The 23,061-nt window shown below is 39.8% G+C and overlaps 1 protein-coding gene across 3 annotated transcripts; it reads left to right on the forward strand.

Annotated features, from left to right (window-relative positions):
* Positions 1 to 515: 515 nt before the first annotated feature.
* atg5 (ATG5 autophagy related 5 homolog (S. cerevisiae)) lies at positions 516 to 22,109 on the forward strand. 3 transcript variants are annotated; one of them, XM_017495703.3, is made up of 9 exons: positions 644 to 871; positions 1,323 to 1,367; positions 3,403 to 3,556; positions 4,058 to 4,185; positions 4,409 to 4,487; positions 4,590 to 4,752; positions 6,498 to 6,592; positions 12,321 to 12,438; positions 19,537 to 22,109. In XM_017495703.3, exons 3-9 carry the CDS (start codon positions 3,449 to 3,451, stop codon positions 19,671 to 19,673), a joined length of 828 nt encoding a protein of 275 aa, XP_017351192.1. In that variant the 5' UTR covers positions 644 to 871; positions 1,323 to 1,367; positions 3,403 to 3,448; the 3' UTR covers positions 19,674 to 22,109. The 3 variants fall into 3 exon arrangements, with proteins under 3 accessions (XP_017351191.1, XP_017351194.1, XP_017351192.1); XM_017495702.3 differs by lacking the exon at positions 1,323 to 1,367 and having other exon boundaries at positions 516 to 871; XM_017495705.3 differs by lacking the exon at positions 1,323 to 1,367 and having other exon boundaries at positions 640 to 761.
* The last annotated feature ends 952 nt before the right edge of the window (positions 22,110 to 23,061 follow it).

Raw genomic sequence — 23,061 nt, forward strand, 5'->3', positions numbered from 1 at the left:
TTGTAGAAATCCATTTTTAGAAATGAGTGTTTTTTTGTTGTTGTTGTTGTTAGTTTTGTGTTAATTAGAAGGTAGAGTAATAATTCATTAAACAATTTTAGGCATAGTTACGCAAAGAAGAAGAATTTGTTCAAACTGGTTTAGCCAACCAAAAAAAAAAAAAAAAAATGGAAATGAGCCTTTTCCGAGATGAAAGAGTCGACTCCTTCTTGTTGAGCCGAATCAAATGATGTGACTCACTGTATAGAGTCGGAATTCCCATCATGACTACACACACATTGAAGATCCGCGATTCTGACTAGAATAAAGAGGTCACTGAAGATGGATGGATTGCTGAATGAATGAATGAATGAATCAATCAATCAATCAAGCAAGCAAGCAAGCAATCAACCCATCAATGAATCAGTGCTCTCTGTATTCTGTATAAACAGTGAATAGGGTGCAGTTTCTGACCTCGGCCTCTAGATGGCGGTATTATTACAACCATCCTGTTTACACGTTACCAAAACGTCGGCGAAGAAGAAAAAAGGGCGCATCGGAGGCTGAATCCAAAATCGCTTCTTATCGGACTACATAGTGAGTGGTCCACTACATTCCAAGTACCCTATGTAGTGCACTTGCATAGGGAATATGTAACAATTTGGAACTAATCTTGACACCTCGCTGCTAATGGATTAGCAAGCGTTCCTTCCTTTAGCTTAGCCTAGTTAAAAAAAAAACCTTCCGGATGAACACAGAGCTGTACGGTGTTTATTGTTTAGGTAAATATGTCGTAAATGTTTCCAACTAGCCATGTTTGCATTTTTTCGCTCTGTTTGTAAATAAAGGAGGTTCGGAAGCTCGCGGAGAAGATAAGAAGAAACGGTTGGAGGTAAGCACGCACGCGACGCGAGTCGATTAGCCATTGCTAGCTAGCAACGCTTTGCTCAACCAGCGTTCATTCTTCCGCAGAGACGAAGCTCGGCTGTGTATTTATTTATTTATCTAGCTTTAAGCTAGCAAACTTGGTTTTGTTGTTTAGTAACCCGACTAACTAGCAGCTTTAGCTTGATTTGGCAGTGTCACGGAAGTAAAAAGTTAAAAACTGACGAGTTTCATTAAACATCGAGTCAGAATTATTACTGTAACTCACTAGCATCAGCTTCGTGATATTGTGTGTATATATATATGTAATATTTAAGAAGGAAATGTTGAGTGTTTGCTAATTTTGTGCCTGTTTTTAAGTTGTATCCTGGACACTTTGTCATGCAGACCCTTATCATCATATATATGAGTCACTTTTTTTAATATAAATTTGTAATTTTAACTTTCTCCGTCTACAGCCTTAATTAAAGGAAAACATCATCCAAAAACTCCAAACACATTAGGTATGTGTATACTGAAGGGTTGTGATGTGTTTAGTGATTCACGTTGGTTGCTTGGTGGTGTATTTTCATTGTTTCTGTGAGAAGTTAGTACTAGGGTTGTCCTGATACCGTAAACATGCATTGCGATACTACACCAGATGAAGTATCACGATACCACGCAGCATCGTGTTCATTCATAACTCAAAGCTACAAAATGAACCAGATTTTACACAAACGTGTCGATTTTTAAATCAATGAAAACACACAAACCGGTTTTTCCTTTTGTAACTAATCATTCATAAGTGTCGCGTATTTCATCTGTTGTTCCCCAGAGCCGTGAAATCATGCGACTGGGTTTCTGAATTGTCGTCAGAGAACTAAGAACGAACACAATGTTAGAAATACGTAACTGAGTTTGGAAATAAAATCGGGGCGGTTAGGTCGCTTACTAGCAAAGAGGAAATCTTTACAGGTTAAGGTGAAGAATTTCGGTTAAAATGATGTTTCTGAGCTTTGTGGATTCTGCAAAAGCAACGATGCGTGTCGTTTTAGCGAAAATAGTACTAGCTGACGAACGTATGACATAATTTGCGGTACGGACGGTTAAAAATATACAGTGGCATCGGCGGTATTTTGACGCTTTAGTATCGCGAAACTACCGTAGTACCGGTGTACCGTACAACCCTAGTTTAGTGTTTGTGTGCCGCTCTGACATCATGGGGTGAAGTTCGAGAACACAGCGCGCTTATGTGACGTATTTTCAGTTTTGTTTCCACATCGTTGCTCAAACACGCTCAGAAATGACACACGATTCCGACTTTCGAGTTCCGTCAAATGCAGAATAAGACTAGTATCCGCCTTTTTTTCTACGCTCCGTGACTCTTTGTGTGAATTATGGGAGGTGTGTTCGTCAACTGGACATCGGGGTGCTCATGTGTAGTATTGCTGGGCATTGTGACCAATTTGACGATTCCGATTCTTGTTTATATGGTTTCGTTTCGATTCAATATTGATTAATTATCAGTATTTCATCTAAAATGTTAGTTTTGCAGACATGGAATCCATGTTTTAATATAAATGCTGATAACTGAAACCCTCCTGCTTAGCTGTCTTACTGAAATATACATTTACATTAACAATAGGGCCCACCCAATTATGTTTAATTACTTCTTATTTTTACTTTGAGTATTATAAATATGTGCATACAATACACACAACGTAAGTACAAACTGCTCATTACTGTAAAAAAATAATAATAAAACATTGTAAATGTGTAACAGAAAAATTTAACAGCTTGAAACCTTTAAAAAAAATAAAACCGTATTCAAATCACGAGATGGCGACATCTTCAGGACGAGAGGCGAACTACAGATAATATTCACGTCCTCAAGTAAAGCAAGCGCATTAATGAATCAATTCAGGGATTTCCCGAATCGATATCATTTCATTAAATTGTAGATGATTAAAATCGGAGAATCGATATTTTTTACCCAGCCCTAATGTAAAGCAGGTCCAGGGCGCTTTTGTAGTCACGCAGCTACAATACTGTGGATGGTCATTAAATTAAGGATAAAAAAAAAAGATGACGACGACGATTATTATTAGTAGTAGCGTTATCTGAGCTCTGCTAGTGTTTTATAGCTACAGCCCTAGGGAGATAAATTAATAAAGAGTAAGAAAGACTGTTGTTTCCTCTATAGAGGTAGAGAATGCAGTAAGGTAAAGCAAGACAGACATGACTGTACAATCGCTCACAGGAAACGTCCACCTTAACCTTAGGTCTGTTTATGTAGCAACAAATGAAGTTTCGCCTGGTCGTAAGCACAGTCACGAACAGCACATGTTCCTGAGCTTCGTAACGTAATTTCGTAATGATACGAAGCAACAAACGGTATTCGTTTTTAACACACACGAATCGCGACATAAACAACCCCTCCTGCTTTCAGAGCAAGCCAGTCAACGCCGCGCTACTACTTCCGGTATAACTTATAATGTATACCGTAATCGATTTTATTTTTACATAAAAATTTAGTTTGTTTGTTTTGTTTTTCAACAGTGTTAAACCTGAGCATATCATATGTGTCACCTGGAGGGTTGCGACAATGGCAGATGACAAAGATGTACTTCGAGACGTGTGGTTCGGCCGGATACCGGCGTGCTTCATGCTTTATCCAGATGAAGTCACGGAGAGAGAAGCAGAACCGTTTTATGTGAGAATCTCCAGCACTCTGTATAACCCTGGGATTGATGTACCGAAACACTTTAATTGCTCGACCCTTGTACAGGAAAACGAACGTGTGCAGGCATCCCATTTAGGATTCTTTAGAGTGAATTCATCGCTGTTGGTATACTGTGCTATTTCATGGTTTCTCAGCTTAAAGAAAAATGATTGTCTTTAATTCCTCCATATAGGATTAGTAGAAGTTACTTATCTTATAAAGATAAGCCTGCAAGATGAGTCTTTGTGTCAAACAAGCTAAGACTAATAGCTCCCTGAAGGCTCTCTTCTGCCGGCATATAAATGGGATGGGGGTTTTATTCTCAACACCGAATCATGTCTGCTCTCTGGTAGTTTTATACAAATGAATTGTACAAATATTACTCGTTTTTTGGGGGGGTTTTTTTGGATGCATCGTTAACCATGATTGTGTTTTTAGGCTGAAACGATCCTCTAGCTAGCATAATGATTGTTTGTTCCACCCTTTCTGCAGCTCCTCCTTCCGAGGATCAGTTATCTGACGCTAGTGACCGACAAGGTCAAGAAGCACTTTCTGAAAGTCCTAAAAGCCGAAGACGTAGAGGAAATGTGGTTTGAATACGAAGGCACACCTCTGAAATGGTAGGAAATCCCAGAGTTTCTGATTCGTTGTATGATGTGTGTTTAGAGGAGCGTCAGGAAAATATTTAAGCCGATTATAGATTTATATCAAACACAGAGGTATTACCACTAGGTGGCAGCACAGACCAGGTTTTATAATATTAAAGCAACGATTCCTATTACGCACCAGTTATATTAATGCTGTTCTGATTCCCTTTGGGCATTTGTTTGTGTTTTTTTAAAGGCACTATCCAATCGGAGTATTGTTCGATCTCCATGCTTCAAATACTGCTCTCCCTTGGAGTATCACTGTACACTTTAAGGTACGTGATCAGCTATCACTAGATTATAATTGCTTGGTGTTTTTCCCCCCATTAAGCAAGCAGTTGCCAAATAATATTTGAACATCATGATGCATATTACAGCATTTTCCTGATCGAGACTTGCTCCGCTGCTCCTCGAGCGTCGTGATAGAAGCCCATTTTATGTCCACCGTTAAAGAAGCAGACGCATTCAAGCACAAGAGCCAGGTCATCAACGACATGCAGAAGAAAGATCACAAGCAGCTGTGGATGGGCCTGCAGAACGGTGAGTCACGTAACTTTAGTAGCAACTTCAATCACGTCCGCTCTATTTAGAGCAGTAATTTGTGTCTTTGGGTCGTTTAAAAGGGAACCAATCCCGAAACGCAGACGTGCACAGGCGAAAATCTGAGACCGAAAACTAAAGCAATACAGATGAGGGGAAAACGGAAACAGCTTGCTGTCTAATTTGAATAATTTAATACTCACTGTTGAAAGTGAAAGGGCTGGATGGAGTTTCAGGACACAACTGTCTTGGTGATGTTTAGCTTGGCAGCATGTCGTAAACATACTGACCTTGCATGTCTCCAAAGAACAGGAAGAATCGATAGGGAGGGAAACCGGGACAGGAAATGGAGTGAAAGTTACAGTAGCGGACCTGGGATTGTAACGTAATTCACCAGCTGAGACCCGTCTCTGTTATTTCCTGCATTCACCAGCTGCAGTATAACAAATTGTCAGCCAAAAAACAAACACACACAACAGTGAACACATTGCTAGCTGATTTCTGGCGTGCACCACTTTTATATCATGACGTTATTTTACATTCGGGTGTTGAGCACTGGATTCTGATTGGTCAGTAGGGCAGAAGTTCTGAGAGTAGTTCTGGCTGCATCTACAGTATACGTTAGGGCTTGGCGATATGACCAAAAAATACCATATCACAGTACTTGCGGACATTTCTATAATATTCGATGCACATCACGATATATATAATTTAGCTAACAAACTGTGTGCAAAACGGTAGTAAAATAAACAAAATAATGTTAAACTGCCTTTGATGGTACTTTTTTTTTTAAATGCCTACAAAGACAAAAAAAGTGTTTTATTTTTTTAATTACGTCAAATCAGTGGCATCTGTTCAATACTGTTTAATTATTAAACACATCAGAAAATACGTCACTATACCAACAATATCTTTGAAAAGCGTATCGTGTAATCGTTTATCACAATATCAATATTGTATCGATATATCGCCCAGCCCTAGTATACATACGTTATGATTTTTTTTATAGTAACAATTACACAGTATGATGGATGCACCATATTAACAGGTGGAATCATCGATATGGTGAAGAGACATTTATTTAGCGTTTATAGAAGGAGTCTCCGATGTTAGTCGGAGGTAAAAGCTATACTTTAAAGTTTTACGACACTGTAAAAGTCTTGAGGACGGAAGGCTTTCCGGTTTCTCAGTAACATGGCAAGTTGTGTGTGGTTGGGGGTTTTTTTTTTGTTTTGTTTTTTTTATTTTTTTTTTTGGTCTTAACATTAAAAGAGAGACTGGTGCAGGAAGGACTGTTTATAGCTGCTATAATATAAATGGTCATTTGCTTTCACAACATTACATGTAACTCAACGGTTCAAAAGTATGATGTCTTTAATTATTAGTAAAAAAAATTTAATCCTTGGCAAATTGCTGCGGTATAAGAGGAACAGAACGCTTCAGGACACAGTGTTATTGGAAAGTAATAAACTTTAGGATGGTAACAGTGGGTTGGAGGAAATGTCCATGAAGATCCACTCAGCACTTGGATGTGGAAGAGTCGCTACGATCCTGCTGTTTATAAGACGTGTAACCAAATGAACAGAAATTTTTAACCCTGGACTTCTGTGAAATTAGTAATTTGGGATTTAGTAATTTTTGTGTTCTTGGTGTGTGTCGTTTAGGGTTTGTTTGTTTTTTTGCACTTTTGTATTAGTTTAGCAGCTACATATGATGATTTTTTTTGTTGTTGTTGTTTCTTACAGATAAATTTGACCAGTTCTGGGCCATAAATCGCAAACTGATGGAATATCCAACTGAGGAGGGCGGCTTTCGATATATTCCTTTCAGGATATACCAGGTAATTTATCTTGTATACTGAAGTGCATTTTGCGACCAGCCTGACACACGTGAATGGCACGCTGCAGTACATACGTTACCAGTAGATGGCGCTCTCGGTTGTGTTTTTGCAGTTTGTTATGGTGGAAAGGAAAAGGAAACTTGTAGTATTTATTGAATAGGAAATCATCACTGATGGAATTAGTTAGGCCGGGAATAGTCTTCTCTGTCTAGAAAGGTGGTGTTTGATTTAAGACATCTGGTATATGTTTATTCTTTAGCGTTCCACTTTAGCGTCGGTCCCCGGAGAAAACGCTAAATGAATGAAGAGCGAATTGCAAACTGCTCTCTCATAATATTGGAAAACCTTTAAAGTCGACTCGTGCGTCGGTTATTTATTTCTTAATTTGTACTTGCTTTGAGCGCTTCAAGTAGGACCAGTTCACTTGCCACCGCAGGTGTAATAGGCCATGGGTTTCAGGATTTAAATAAAATGCTTTTTAAAGGGACATTTTGGTATAGTTACAAAGTATACGGTAAAATTTTCGTAAGGATTATAAGTCGTCTGATCTGTCTGTTTTTACACTGAGTAAATGTGTAGACTTGTGTGCATTTTAGATTATTTTTTAAATTATTTTTACACCAGTGATTCCAAGAAGCTGACATCACTTAAGTTACTGGGAATCCCTAAAAGTGTTAATAATATATTAGAAGTAATTATGTACAAATTTCTAGCATACTATACATTTAATAAAGGTAATAATAAAGACCAAAAGCTACAAATATGTGGGGATAGTGTTTCTAATGTTTTATCATTTAAATGGCTTGCAAATTTACCCATAATCTTCCACATTGTTGCTATGTTCGCTGTTATACTAAACCTGTATATCAGCATGGTTCACATTTTACCTGGACAAAAAGGGTAAACAAATGTATTAAGATATAAAAAGTTTTTTTGATTGATTGGTCAAATGCTGTCATACAGACATCCTGATAAACGTCTCTGGCTGAATTGATGTCTCTACTGGAACAAAAATCTTCAGTAAAAGTCTAGTGGCTGTCTGCCAGCCACAATTTGTTACTCTTGGAAAGTTTAAGCAAGGGATTATCACTGTTGTAATCTGCCATCTTCTAGGGTAAAATCACTTCCATTTGGCTTCCTGTTCACTTTGCTTGCACCCTACGTAGGATAAAATGCATTGGAGCTGACCATCCTAATGAGTGCCCTTATGCATAGTGTTGAGATATATTTGAGTTTCAGCCACAGGTGCACAGCTCCATGCGCTTTTGTTTTTAGCATCTGATAGGGTTTGCACTCAAACGAGTATGTATATGAGCCACAAATCACAGATCACGTGATGCTTGTGAACAACTACCCTACCTACGGCTTTTTCATACGAGATTCTTTTTTATTACACCTTGGTGACTAGGAACAGGAAATTGTTCAACCATGATTTCCTGATTCACAGGGGTATAAATAAGGTAAAGCATATTCCAAATTTCCTTAGTCATTCATAACAATGGGTAAGACCGATGAATATAGCTGTGATGTGCGGCAAAAGGATGTTGAGCTTCACAAAATGGGGAGTGTCTAAGAAAATAGCAGAAGAATTGAAAATGCCCATTTCCCCCCATGAGGGCAATAATTAAGAAGTTCCAGTCAACTGGAAATGTTATGAATCAACCTGGAAGAGGGTGTGTGTCTATATCGTCTCAACACACCGTGAAGAGGACGGTTCAAGTGGACAAAAAATCTCCATGGATCACAGCTGGAGAACTGCAGAAGTTAGTTGCGTGTTGGGGTCAGAAAGTCTCCAGAACTACAATCTGAAGTCACCGACATCACCACAAGTTGTTTGGAAGGGTTTCAAGAACTCTACTCTCATCCAAAAACAAACTTGAGCGTCTTCAGTTTGCCAGACACTACTGGAACTTCAAATGGGATCGGGTTCTATGGTCAGACGAAACCAAAATAGAGCTTTTTGGTAATAAACACCAGAGGTGGTTTTGGCGCACAAAGAGAGGTAGCCATATGGAAAAGTACCTCATGCCCACGGTTAAATATGTTGGTGGCATATGGTAAAAATGCCGGAAAGCTTCAAATGGGCCGTGGTTGGATCTTCCAGCAGGACAATGATCCAAAACTTACATCAAAATCAACACAAAAATGGTTTACTGACCACTAAATCAAGGTCCTGCCATGACCATCCCCGTCCCCTGACTCGAACCCCATAGAAAACCTGTGGAGTGAACTGAAGAGGAGAGTCCACCAGCGTGGACCTCGAAGTGTGAAGGATCTGGAGAGATTCTGTATGGACGAATAGTCTCAAATCCCTTGCCGTGTATTCTCCAACCTCATCAGGCGTTATAGGAGAAGACTCAGAGCTGTTATTTTGGCAAAGGGAGATGGCATAAAGTAAAAGGGTGCCAATAATTGCTGCACACCTATATTTAACAAAGTTTTTTTTTTTTGATAAACCTGTATTGTGTGCACTTCTTTGATATCCTCGAGAGCACAGTATTTTTCTAATAAAGAAAAAATAATAATTAACAAAAGATCAAAAGGTTAAACAATGAAGACACTTTTTCACAGCTTTCTTTGCTCATATTTACCAAGGGTGCCAATATTAGTGGAGGGCACTGTGCATAAATCGCTGTTGAGCCAACTATTTGACTTTGTAGCTGTACTGCGTCGTACCTAATTTGCCTAGCATTAAGAGAATCTCAATTCGTATGTTGCTTGTTAACCTGCGGCGTTGTCGCTTGTCGCTGTCGCCAGTATCGTGGCACACTTGCAAAGAAAATAAAGATGTCAACGCAGGATAAACTTTGTCTGTCCTTCAATTATAATTAAATCAATTATAATTAAAGTAATGAAATTCTGAACAATTTAATAGATGATAAAGCTATGATTGTGTCCTCAGTTAATTTCAGTTGTTGGCAATGCGTCGTTCTTAATTGCTTAAAAACGATTGTTGCCGGTTCGTTTATCGGAACCTTCCGACATGCTGATCTTTTCCAAGACGTCACGTGATATTAGGTGACCCGAAATGGCTTCTAGTTCTGAATCAAGGTCCACATCTTGCTCTGAGTGGAAAACGTGTGCGATTGTGTCTAGACTAATTGCATATAGCGCATCCAGATTTAGTGTGCGTTTTTAAAAATGTTTACACGCTAGTGATAAGCTTGAAATCTTGAATTTTTGTTGACATTTACAGTACAGACTGGGATCACATGCTTAGGGCACACGATGTTCACAACGTGACTCTCGTTCAACTTCCCTAAGTAGATTTCTACATTAGAACCTCCAAGCAAGAAGCCGAAGCTTTACTTAGGAACAAAAGGTCAGTTTGAAGCGTACCCTTCCCTGCACTCTGTGTTCGGATAAAGACTAACAATGCTTCATTACCCATGTGGTCTCTTGCCAGCTTGTGTGTCTGGGAACTGAAAAGAAAGTGTCTGCACACGCAGTATCACACTTCTCATCAGTATTAATGATCCTCTACGCCAGTATTGGCCTTAATAATTGATTGTGACGTTTTAAAAATGCATCAAAGTAGCTGTCACTTATCGCACTCTCTCCGCTCGGGCCCTACGGATAACCGTGCGCAAGTCGCCGCTAACTCATGTGGTGAGTCAGGTTTTCTGGTAAGGCGATCTTGCAACGACGTATCCTGAGCCACCTTCTCTTCCTGGAGCTCGGGGATTTTAGTTACAGTTGCAACACCTGAGCCATCCATGTCGATGGTTTCCTTTTCACACTATTTCACACCGTTGGCTCATATTGTTAGTCAGCCTGCTGTTTGACATCGTCAGTCGCTGACTGCCTGTGAAACCGGGGCGAAAAACTGAACCTCGTCCAGCACTCGACACCTTGGAGATCAAAAGGCAAGGCCTTGCACGGAAGGAGAGTTTTATTTCCAACCAGGCTTCTCAATTCACGCTTGATTGCACCGAGTTGTTTTTAATGCAAATAGATACAGACTATAATTTAAGGCAGCTGTCAAAGTTCAGTTTAATAATTAGTCCCTCTAACGGAAAAAACTAATCAACATGAAATTGTATCCTCTATCCTCCTGTGTATGCAAATCTTTCTTCTAGCGATCATACAAATTTTTGTAACTGATGTAAAATCTCCTTACGCAGGCTCATGAAGAGTTCTGTCCATGTCTCAATATTTTCTCTATGAAACGTAACTGCACTTAAGTCAGGCTGTTTCAATGTGTATGTTATTTGGGGTGTGGTGTTGCCATGGTGTTTTTTTTTTTTGTTTTTTTTTTGTTTTTGTAAAAGGACATTTCCTCTTTGGATCCCTGATTTGGTTTCAACGCAGGATGAAACCGGTTCTCACACAAAAATTGCTAGACACTGTTTAGTCATTGCACAGTGCTAACATGAAGCTGGATAACACTCGCCCAGTCACAATGATGTGGGGATCCCCGGCTTCCCGCTCGGCCTGCAGCCGGGGGCGGATCTGGCACATCTGTACGATTACGAATCCACAAATAGTTAACCATTTTCCCCTATGACTTGCCAAATAATGGGGAGCAACGCACTGTGAAATGGATTTACTGATTTGGAAACCAAGCTGCTACTTTTTTTTTGTTTGGGTTGGGTTTTTTTTTTTTTGGATAGATTGATGGGGTGTAAAGATGAAACACAAAAGTGTGTGAACGTTGTTCTTTGAAGTGAGAGAACACTTTTGCATTAGATCTGACTAAATGATACTTGAAGCTGGCTCCTCATGTTCTGACAACACCGCTAACGTGTCTGCTCAGAGGAGAGCATCCAGTCTGTATGGTACCCCAGGGTCTGTAAAGAGTAAACTATCTGGACCACCAACATCTGTCCCACTCGGGACAAGGAGGCGTCTTTTTGCTCCGGTCAATCATTTTGCTCCGCCTCTTGCCATAACATTCCTCCATTCTGGAGTCGGAAGAATAAACGGCGTTGCTCGGAAGAGAATGGTGGATAATGGTGTTATTTTGAGAATCAAGCCGGATAGGGTTAATTAACTTGGATCAAAAAACCTCTGACTACCTTTACGTGTCCTGCTGTCATTCTGACACTCGAGTATTTATGGAACCCATATTAGACCTTACTTAACATGGCTGTTTTATTTTGTTTGTTTATTTTTCGTTTGTTTATTCTTAAAGAACAAAGAGTTCATCAGAAATGATTTGAAATCAGTTTAGAATGAAACTTTGGCTTTATCAAAGCCAAACCTTTTAGAGTCAAAGACAATCCAGATCATTGGTCAATCTTGTAGTAAAGTTTTGTGCAAATGTTTTCTTGGACAAAACCCCGAGTTAAAAGTTCCCTCCACGTTCAAAAAGTTTTGTTGATGCTGGCTTTCTTCCTACTGCCATGTGTCCACCCCGGCCAGGCAGAAATTATTACGTGTATTTGTGACACATCAGTTTCGGTGAGCCTTGTACCCTGTTAACGTGGGCGGGTCAATCTAGATGAAGACACTCCCATCAAGATAGACACTTTTTATTTTTTTTAAAACAGGACAAAGGTGAAGTAAAGGTCAGAAGTATTAATTTGCAGTGACTTGTTCAGTCTAGGGAGCCAAATCATGTGAGTAAAGATAAATAAATAGGGAGAACCACCGCTTTTTCCTTTCGTTTGTCCCTCATCCGTATGGTTTTAATTTATTTCTAATAGGATGTAGAAGGGCGTTAAATTCTGTTAGACAGGTAAAGAGCTGCTGGAAGCGCTTACAGATATTTGTGTGTGTTCTGTAGACGCTGAGCGACAGGCCGTTCATTCAGAAGCCGTTCCGGCCCGTTTCTTCAGAAGGCCACGCCCACACCTTGGGAGATCTGCTCAAAGAGATGTGCCCTGCTGCCGTATGCCAGGATGGTAGGTCGTCACAGTTAAATGCACGTACACACACACACGCACGCACACATTGAAGTTTGATGGTAATATTTTCTAAGATGTTTTGTTTGACAGGAAGTTCAAAGACTCTCCATAAAGCGTCATCATTTTTATTGTGAAGCAGCCCTGCTTAGATTTAATCCAAAGATTAAAAATATGCGTGACAAAGAGGGTGAGAGAAGAAGAAAACAGAAGGAAGGAGAAAAAGACGGCAGGAGGTATGAATAAGGGTCAGAGCCAAAACAGGAGCTGTGTGGCTTTCTCCTCAGAGGAAGTCAGATGTGCTCCACCATGCAGGCTGTCCCACCTGCGGGTGCTGTGTTCCTCGCTGCCATTGTCCTCTTATCTGAGACGGCACATGAAAGTAAAGGGACCACTACACACACACACACACACACAGACAAAAACACAGACACACTCTCCATTTCTCCCAGCAGTGGCATTAAAGTGAAAGTGCCTTTGCTGTTTGTTTGGGTTCTTTCACTTCCCTGTTGAGGAGATGGAAGTCGCAGATAAACGGTGTGTTTAGATCACGCACTCTTTTTACAAATACAATGTATTCTGTGTCTCCTATGTCTAATTGATGTAAACGTTGAGTAGTAAAGCAGGTTTTTTTTTTTTTGTGATAAGTGGTCAACCGATCGTTTCCCGTACGTTTTTATATATATAGTTCATGGAAAAGCTTTGATGTCAGCGAAACCTCAAGGATGACTTAGTACAACACGCTGGGTTAATTTAGCCGGGGATTCCCACGAAGAAAACGGCAAGACGGGGCCAAGAATGCTTTTCGCCCACCAATGCTAAGATCAACAATTGCTGTTAATTAGCATCTGGTCTCAGACACAAAAGAGCACTCTACTCATTTGGCTGTAAGCAGTTTCAAGTGGATAAGCAGAGACACGCAGCCGAGTGTAGCATCTCCTACGCTTTTCAGTATGTGAGATTTCAAAACGTCAACAAGCCAATCTTTGAGAATTGAGAAATCCCCACGCTTTATAAGTCAGTCGGAACAGTGAACGATTTTTTTTTTTTTTGGCTTTATTTTCAAATATTTTTAACCATCCTCTTAGAAACTGAGCAATGGTGGTATTATTTCAAATAAATGATTTGCTCAGAAAAGCCCCCGCCCATCGAACCTTCACATCAGCCCACGCTGTTAGTGGGGAAACCTACAGCTGGCCCACACCCACCTATCCACACTCTGCATCACTACTGTGCTGTCAATCTTCACAGCACACTAAGAGCGTGCTCTCTTTCAGATCTCTCAGACTGAGTGTGTGTGACAGAGATGGGGCATTCCAGTTCGCCACGCGGAGCATTTCATCGATCGTCTCAGACCATTGCAGTGGAAAGGGGTCACTATTAGAAAAGTATTCCGGTCTGGAATAAACAAGTCAGATTTACTCAAACTTTCTGATTTCCACAGGATCCTGTCATAGATGTTGCGTATGCGTTCGTCTCGTACGGCTCGTACTCGGCCTCTCGGGCCGTGTAAATGGGCAGAAATGAGGAGTTGTGGTTTGAACAAATAGTGTTGGCCATGCTTGAGCAAGAACATTGTAATGTTTGGGCTCTCGGGCTCTGCAGCACTCGACCGCAGTGTGCTGTGTGTATCAACAGCAACCTCAAGGCACGGCAAGAGAAAGCAGTTAAATGTTCTGCTCTTCTGAGGCCTTTTTTCTTTTTTCTTTAGTGTTTATGATTAGCATCTGGATTTAATAATTCTGTTGAATGAAGAGCCTGTCTTAGAGAATTCTTCCTGCCGAATATATTTTCAGATATATAGTGATACGAATATTTGTAGATTTTTATCCAAATTTAAATAATTCTGTATTAATTGTTGCCAGATTTAAAAAAAAATAAATCAATAAAAATTGTCACAAATGTAGGACTCCATGTTGGCCATAATACGTTTTCAGTAACTCGTTTTCTTTCTGAACCTCCAGTTTATTGTACAAAGTAAAAAAAAAAAGAGAGAGTTTTTAATACTGTCTGTAATAATTAAGGGCTAGAGCCCTTTTTTTATATATTGCTGGGGCAATATAACGAAATAATATTAATTTGTGATAAATGACGTCACAGTACACTTTTTTTGAGATGTTACTATTTGTATTTTGATTATTTATTTATTTATTTATTTATTTTTAGACCAAATGTTCAACAAAAAAAAAAAACCAGCACTTTCAGAAGAGAAGAAAAGATGACATTTTGACCATAAAAACAAAGAGTAAATGTAAATTAGACGATAATTAGAAAGTGATTAATAATCCTGTTTGTCACAATATTCGCAGTTTGATCAAGTGTGAACATCTTTGGCCGCGCGGAACCTTTTCGCAGTCCTTGTTTCAGTCATCAAAAGTACTGTTTTTGTGTGTTTGTTTTTAATTGTTTACTATCTTTTTTTTTCACCTCTTTCTTGTTCTTTTTTTTTCTTCAGGGTTGATAAGTCAAAAAAAAAAACAAGCCTGACCCTTGACATTCTAGCTTTGCCCTTTAGTTCTCATTTCCATACGAGTGCTACTCATTAAGTACTACTTATCTTGGCAGTCTATAGGTACAAGAGAAGGTGATGGGTGTGGCCAGGTAGAAGACGCGTCAGTGTTTTTACTGTAGTTGCAAATAACCTCACAGGTGGGCGGAAGCTCAAAATGACAAACTGCTCCATTGAATACTCAAAACCAATAATGCTTACACGTCAGATGCTTACTCTTTCAGCATTTCTGTGGCCCTATTTGAGATAGTCTTGAGCCAGAGTCCAAGTCTCCTGGTTTGGCACAAGCTGTAGGATTGAATAGACAGACGTTATCTGTAAATAGACGCAAACCCTTCTCCTACTCATACGAGTGCTTTTTATAAAATAAAAAGATCCACATTTGTTCAGAGATATGACATGACTGTTTACTCCAAAATGGCCATGTTCTCCCAGTAAATCGCTGAAGGAATAACCATGACGTACTCACTTCCAGATTATCTGCTTTTGTGTTGCTGGCTCATCTCTGTACTCTGTACTCCATGACTTCAGGTTTCAGTTCTGTTATGCCTCTTCTGCTTGTAAGCAAGAAAACTTTGATAAACAAGTAGTAAGGCTGTTCAGTAGAACCGGAGGTGTTAGTGCTCGTCAGTGCATTCCAGGTATAAGGAGACGATGGTTGCATCATTTTAGTTGTGTTGCGATTTGGTGGAATATTGAGAGAGTTTCCTAGCGGAAGGAAGTCCATGCAGTTCAGTCCAAGCGTACGTGTAAATAAATACGTCTGTAGTGGGAAGCTGTGCGACCATTGTCCTCTGTTTGTACAGTGAATGGAGCACCGACGCCACATCCCCTTGCTGCGTTCAGAGCTGGTTTTAAGGTTTCCTGTTTCGGCGGTGCCACCAGTCACTCGCTGCGCAAACGCCATCAACAGGTGTTGTGAAATGTCAACTCTTCATCTGCTCACGCAGCATGATCGTTTCGAATACTGAGAAATTGTTACGCAATCGAGTTTTACTTGTACCACTGCACCCATTTTTATTGGGTTTAATGTTAGAGGTTTCAGAATGTATAGAAAAGAAACTGGTGGGTAGAAAAGACATTCTGATGACTTAATTAGCTTTGACCTGATTGTCTTCAGACCGTGCGCTGTATAGTTTTATGCACAAAAATAAGACGGAAAGTAAAAATGCTGACTCCTACCTTGAGCTTTTCTTTTTTTTTTTTTTTTTTTTTTTTTTTTTTTTTTTTTTTTTCTTTTTTTTTCTTTTTTTTCCATCCTTCCTTCTTCTGTTTTTCCAGACCAAATAGATGTTTTTTGGGAGTCTATATGACTGATACTGACACCAAAATGAGTAATCTACTTAGTATTAATCAGTCAGGGAGTTCACAAGGCATTTAATTTAGCTCTTTTCCCAGTTTACATATAGGCCATGAAAAGAACTGGTTGATTTTAAATGAAGTGCGTTCGTTAGCTACATCAATTACGTTGGATCAATGACGAGCGAGTTTTGTTCCACCTTGGCAAAGCGTTTCTGTACAGCAATAAGCAAAAATAAGTTTTATTTTCTCAGAGCACATATTAATTGTAAAATATGTCTGGAATATGTCCTTTGTAATTAGCATAAGTACATTAGACTTGCTACCGTTGTATCACATGATATCAGATGTTGATATTGGACAGTATTGGACCATAACACCATTATAAATTTTTTTTAAAAAATCTAGAGTTACAGGTAGCTTCGTCTTACGAGCTCGGGTTACTGTCCGGGCCGAATTTCTGTGCATGTTCCTCCGTGTTCTCCGGTTTCTACCACCTCCTGAAAACCTGTCAGTAGGTGGCTTGGTTACACTGAATTGCCTTTAAGTGTTTAATGTATATGTATGGTTCCATGTGATGAACTGGCATCCCATCCAGAGCCGATTCCCACCTCGCTCCCAGGGATATGTTCTGGATCCACCACAACCCAGACCAGGATAAAGTGCTAGTTGAAGGTGAATTAATCATTTACTATCACTGTAAACAATATTGATGCGAATAGACACCAAAAACCCAACACTCGGCAGGTGGTGGTGAGAGATGGAGGGAATTTGACGAAGAGTTAAATCACAGTTTGGTTTCATATTTACAAAGACCAGTCATTTTAAACATTTTTATTTCACCTAGGAACTCTGGTCAGGTTTCACATCGGAAATATCGTTCTAATATAAGTCCACTATTAAGAATTTTAAATGGTCCGTGAAGAAAATGGTGATGGAATTGATGTGTAGGAACACCTGTGGGTGTCTGCGTTCACTTTAGGATCCACTGTGCGACCGTGCTTTTTTCTTTACTGCCACTGAATTCCCCCTTTGTGTCATATTGAGAGTGAATGAGGCACCCACCCTCCGAGAGAGAAAATATGATGGTTAGCTTCAAGAGAAAAGCTGTTACAACGCCCTTCAACTTTTACTCTCTGTTTTCAGATATTGTGGTTTTGCAATTGCGGATCATTACGTGAATCTTCCTATTACTTTCTCTCGCGCTCTCTCTCTCTCTCTCTCTCTCTCTCTCTCTCTCTCTCTCTCTCTCTCTCTCTGAAAAGGAATGTTTTTGGAATCAGTTTTTGAACCCATCCCGGTTGTTTACGATTGATTGATAATTCGACGTGTCATAAATTACGTTGTTTTTTGCCTGTAATCATCTGTAATGGTTATCATGAATAACCGTTAAATGCTTTTGTTTTTTTTGGCTCACCATATTTTACTTCTGTTTAACCTTTCTGTCTCAGTGTCGGGCCATGTTTAACGGCCAAACCGCCCTTATAACGGTTATCTTGTTATGATGTGTACTTGCATTTTAGTTTTGCACCAGGGCCGGGATTAAAACCGTCAGGCTGTTAGTCATAAAGTGTCGCTAAAGCTCCGCCCCTCGCTTTACACCAGATTGAAGTTTGGTATGAGTGGATGATAAGGTGTGGCCTCCAGGAGTTGGCGCCAACTTTGTCCTGTGTGCGTCTCCGTCGTCGTTCTCGCTCGCTGTGCCCTAGCGTTAACCCCAGGCCCAATACTTGGCTCGTAGCTAAAAGATGTCACAAGTTGATTGATGGAGTCTGATTACCAAGGCGCGATCTGTGTGTGTGTGTGTGTGGGTGTTAATTACAGGTTGTTGCTGTGGACCTCTTGGATGAGAATCAGCCATAAAATAGTCAATTGCCAACATGATATTCAACTTTCATCATACAGGCGCAATATTGCGATATAAAATCAGTATCGTAATAGATAATGCCAGTACGTTTTTCTGGGATATCGTGGGCACTGTGATTATCTTTTTATTACATTTTGTTATAATTACAAACTGGAAAAATGGAAGCCACCTGATTTCCCCACTCTTCAGTGTGAACGTGAAGTTTTTCTGTATGATCATGATACATGTATTATCATGTTGCGTGCAATAAGCACACCTTTCGGTCAAATGTGAACTTAATCGAATAACCAACCCGCTACTTTTTTAACAAGCAATCAAGTACTAGTGCATTTTTCATATTGGCAGTAGGGTTTTCTTGGAAATGGGCTTTTCGAAAAACGTGTAGTAAAAACAGTGAATTTGAAGTCAAATTCACACAAGACCTTAAAACAATAATAAAATAATAGTGAACGATGAAGTAATAGTCATTGTCTGTCTTAGGCACCTTCATATTTGGTGTGCTGCTATAATTTAGCCACGCCTTGAAATGTCTTATCACTCGTACAGTTTGTCTGGAACTCGTACCAGAACGGTGTAGGATTGTGAAGGAGCGGTTTAGCTTACCAAACCCCTGTGGAAACTGTAGTGGAGTGTATATAGGATACAGACCTCAGGCTATTGGATGTGTCCGAGTCAGTTCAAGCTGGAGCAGATCACAATTCGGGTCAGCAGTAGGAGAAGGTCATCCAGTGTGCGTGTCGGTGGCTGAGCCGGCGTTTTGCTCTCCCCCTGCCGCATTAGCTACTTAACCTCACCTCCTTCCCGTAGGTCAGCAGGCTAATGTTCCGGCCTCCAGCATTCGCCCTCAACTTTCCAGCGTGAGCTCAGCGCTGATCGTCATGAGTAAAAGATGATGAAGAGACCGTGGCTGTTGTGCACTTTCCAGCACAAACAGTGGAGCTATTCATGACTTTATCCACGAGAGCCGGCCAGATTTTTGGGTATAAAATGGAGTGATGTGGTCGAGGGGTTACAGTCTACCAGCTTGTTGCACCGAAAGCATGGAAATCTAAATATTACAGCAGTGGGTTTTTCTCTTTTGTTTTTTAGAAGGAAATTTAAATGGTTTACTTTCGGTAATTAAAAAACGAACATGCACAGACTCACTGGAGCAGAGGGAGATTCATTAGTCCTTGTCAGTGACCACTGAACCCCTGAGTGCCCTCCTGTTTCTCAGACAAAATGATGGATAGACTGACTTGCAGGCACATTTAGAAAAGGAGGCAAATGGACACTTCACTGACCGACAAACTGATAAGTCACTCACAGTTCATCGGTTCATCCAACATCTCTCTCACTCACTCACACTCTCTCTCTCTCTCTCTCTCTCTCTCTCTCTCTCTCTCTCTCTCTCTCTCTCTCTCTCTCACTCTCCCCATAATAGATGATCCAAAGAAATACCAAGTGGTGATTCACGGCATTGAGCCGCTGTTCGAGACGCCCATCCAGTGGCTCAGCGAGCACCTGAGCTATCCAGACAACTTCCTTCACATCTGCATCATCCCGGCACCAAACGACTGAACTGCCCAGGTGGCCCGAGAACGACTCTGCTGCTCCAGTCATCCAGGAGGGACCCTTCCAGAAGTGTATTCACTTTCTCAAACTTCCTGCATTCACATTTGACTACTTGGCCTGCCACGCCCACTGCTCCGAGATTTGGTGGAATGGAAATATCGTTCCTTTCTTATGCATGCCATAGGGATGTAAATAACACCTTTTTCTGTCTCTATATCCGAGTATTACCTTTTTATGTAACAAATTAGCCTACTAGTTCAGATGAGATTCAAATATTTTCTCCACACTGTTTACTAATCTTTTTACATCCCTGGTATGCATTTCTCTCTCTCTCTCTCTCTCTCTCTCTCTCTCTCTCTCTCTCTCTCTCTCTCTCTCTCTCTCTCTCTGATGAGATCTCTTTACATGTTGCCTTAGAACTCACTCATCTTCACACCGGCATGATGAGGCACACTCCTGATTTTGTCCCGGTTTTGCTGAGTGATTGGTATCCCTGGGTCAAAAAGGCCAGAGCTTAAGTTTTGATCAGCCAGTCGCTGTTTCGACAGCTCACTATGGTGCTCTGAATACAATAACGATTTCAACATTAAACCTAACACTGTACTAATGTTAAGGTCTAACATTAAGTAGCTAGGCTTGCTTTTATAATGTGTAAAAAAAAAAAAAAAAACACTAATAGCAAAGTTTACTAGAATGTAAACCAGCATTAAGGGACAAATGATGCATTTATTTGTTTATCTAGCCTACCAGGCAAGTGAAAGCTCCGATGTCCTTGCCCAGTCCCATGTATTTGTTTAATAGAAACCAAACAGTTAGCTAGTCATGTGCAGCAACACGAACTTGACAAGAAGTCACTATGTCGTTGGTAATATTTTGGATACGAGATGTGTGTTCAGTACTCGCATCGCAAGTTTAAATGTTATTTGTGTTCGGCTCGAGTGTTCTTACTCGCGAGTTAACTGCGTGTTGTGCTAGCGAGACAATTATATGAGCACTTTGTGCTGGAATGTCAGCAGTGTTTCCACATAACTGCACGCTGCTGATTCAGAGACGATTGTCCGTCATCTGTGTACTCCACTTAATTTGAAAGAAATGTGAAACATGCACTGTAGTTACCGCGTCGAGGTGCATGAAGTCGATTGCATTTAAACGTGCTTAGGAAAACTTTTGTTTTGCCCAGTCAAAGTTTAACTTCTTTTTCAGGTTGTTGAATCTACATGCAACTATTAATAAAAATCTGTTTGTCCCAGGTGCTCAGCTTACTCGTATATCCATCCCAGTATTATAACGATGCCATAGGATCAAGTTTATGGTTGGATGATCAAGTATACATTAAGCTCCGCCCTCATTTCCCCAGGGACACCCGTGATTCTGCAGAATGAGGGTACACATCGGTGCACATTTTTTCAGTATTTACAGCAGCTGACTAACACGCTAATTATTCGTTTTGTAGCTTCTCTTGGAACTCGTTTATTTATCAGGAACCACTAAACCCAGATTCCCTTGGGCGGTGGGGGAGGATTATGTCTGAGTAGAAAACTGTCATTGCTCAGTTCCTAGTTGTAGGTTCAGTCCGGGAACTGGAAATGTCATTCAAACAGATCATTTCCGTAAATAATGAACTCAAATTCCAACTGTTATAACACCATACAAATATAAAGACATAGTATGGGCATTCTCATGTTTTTTTTCTTCTCGTTTTTATTTGTATTTTTATATATATATATATATATATATATATATACATATATATAAATATATAAAAAAAAAAAAACACGACAGCCAGTTCTTCATCTGTTGCAGTTAACTCTGTATGTACGAGATGTATCATGAGGTGTATGTATCATAAGAGAACTGCAGCATAATCTCCTGATCGAATGCTCAGTAAAGATTTTATCGAATTTAACACATTATAGCTGATCCAGCACAATATTTAATCAACTCTGATTATACAGCCGCTAGACAGAACTGTTTAGGCTGGCAACATTTGTTTGCGTTTATTTCGTACGGACGGGACGTGACGGAGGAGGTTGGACAGTCGAGCAGACGATTAGCAGCTGAGAATGATTATTTGCTTATAGGAATAAGTGAGTGTACACTCTCAGACAGATGGGGAGAGCGAATACTCAAACCACACCAGGCCACTTCTCAGCAAACCGACTGGAAGACCTGGGGCTTCGAAGCTTTGAAATGTGCACGTCGGGGGATTTTATTGTTTTGTATTTTAAATCGGACTCCAGATGTGCGCGTTGATTGATTGTAATCAATCTACTGAAATGTCGATGCTGAAATCTACACGTTCTTTCGGAACAAGTGTGATCAAACGAATTTTTCTGTCTTTCTTTCTTTTTATCATGCCATGGCTTGCTTTTCTGTCTTTTGCTACTTAACTTGAAAAAAAAAAATGCTTAATATATAATTAAAACAATATTTTGTAACTAAGTTACTGTCTTCAATTTAATGCTGGTGTGTGGGGGGAGATACAGTGCTAAATATCTGTTTAAAAATAAAGAAATAAGTTATTTTTTGGATTTCGATATTGTGTAGAAAAGGGACCAAATATTCCTGGAATTTCCTTTAAATAAAGTAAACAAGATTTATAATATACTAACTCACTTTAAGGAAATATTCCATCGTAGGCATGTCATGTGTAGCGACTGATGTTTGTTTCTTGAGTTTCGCAATGCTGTGAAGTAAACGTAGCTAATAACTACAAAGTAACAAGTCTTCACCCAAAATCTGTTCTATAAATATCTACCTCAAACCACATCCAGTCTTCATTGATGTCTACCAACTTGTTCCTGTGGTTTAAGACGCTATATGACTTTCCTGTAAGCGTGTTTGCAGTGTTTTTGGCCTGAAAAACACTTTATCTTTGGTCCTCAGTTGAGCTCACATGATGCGTAACAATTCCGTGGCATCGTGACCAAAGACGACCCGATACAAAGTTTTGGCCACGTCAAAAGATTTAGATTAAAATCTACATGGCTAAAAAAAAAATAAAATAACAAAAGAATGGCTGCAATGCTAGTCTAAACTCTACCAGTTGAAGGATAGGTTTCTGGTAAACTCACAGGACCGCTACAGATACGGTAGTGGCGATGACAAACGCATAAATGAAACAGAATGACGTCCTGAAATCTCATTTACTTTAATCCGAGTTGTATAATGGAGGACATTTAGCACGTTGTCGTATAGTCTGTTACAGGATTCGACTAGGAGTTTATTGGGATCTCATACTTTTTTAAATCTTCTATAATAACCTGAGAGGTTTGCTGTATTTTAATATAGTTCAACGTCCTACGTTAATTTGCAAATACTTCCGATTTTGCAAAATTGCATCTTATTAAATAATGGATTTTTGTGGTGTTATCTCTCAGATCATCGAATACTT

This window comes from Ictalurus punctatus, chromosome 20 (assembly GCF_001660625.3).
Source record: "Ictalurus punctatus breed USDA103 chromosome 20, Coco_2.0, whole genome shotgun sequence".
NCBI classification, from domain to species: Eukaryota; Metazoa; Chordata; class Actinopteri; order Siluriformes; family Ictaluridae; genus Ictalurus; species Ictalurus punctatus.

Excerpts from the sequence above, each read along its gene's own strand:
- atg5 (XM_017495702.3), top strand. The coding sequence starts at position 3,449 with ATGGCAGATGACAAAGATGTACTTCGAGACGTGTGGTTCGGCCGGATA. Across the intron at positions 4,186-4,408 it reads GAAGGCACACCTCTGAAATG|GCACTATCCAATCGGAGTAT; the intron begins GTAGGAAATCCC and ends GTTTTTTTAAAG. Across the intron at positions 4,753-6,497 it reads GTGGATGGGCCTGCAGAACG|ATAAATTTGACCAGTTCTGG; the intron begins GTGAGTCACGTA and ends TGTTTCTTACAG.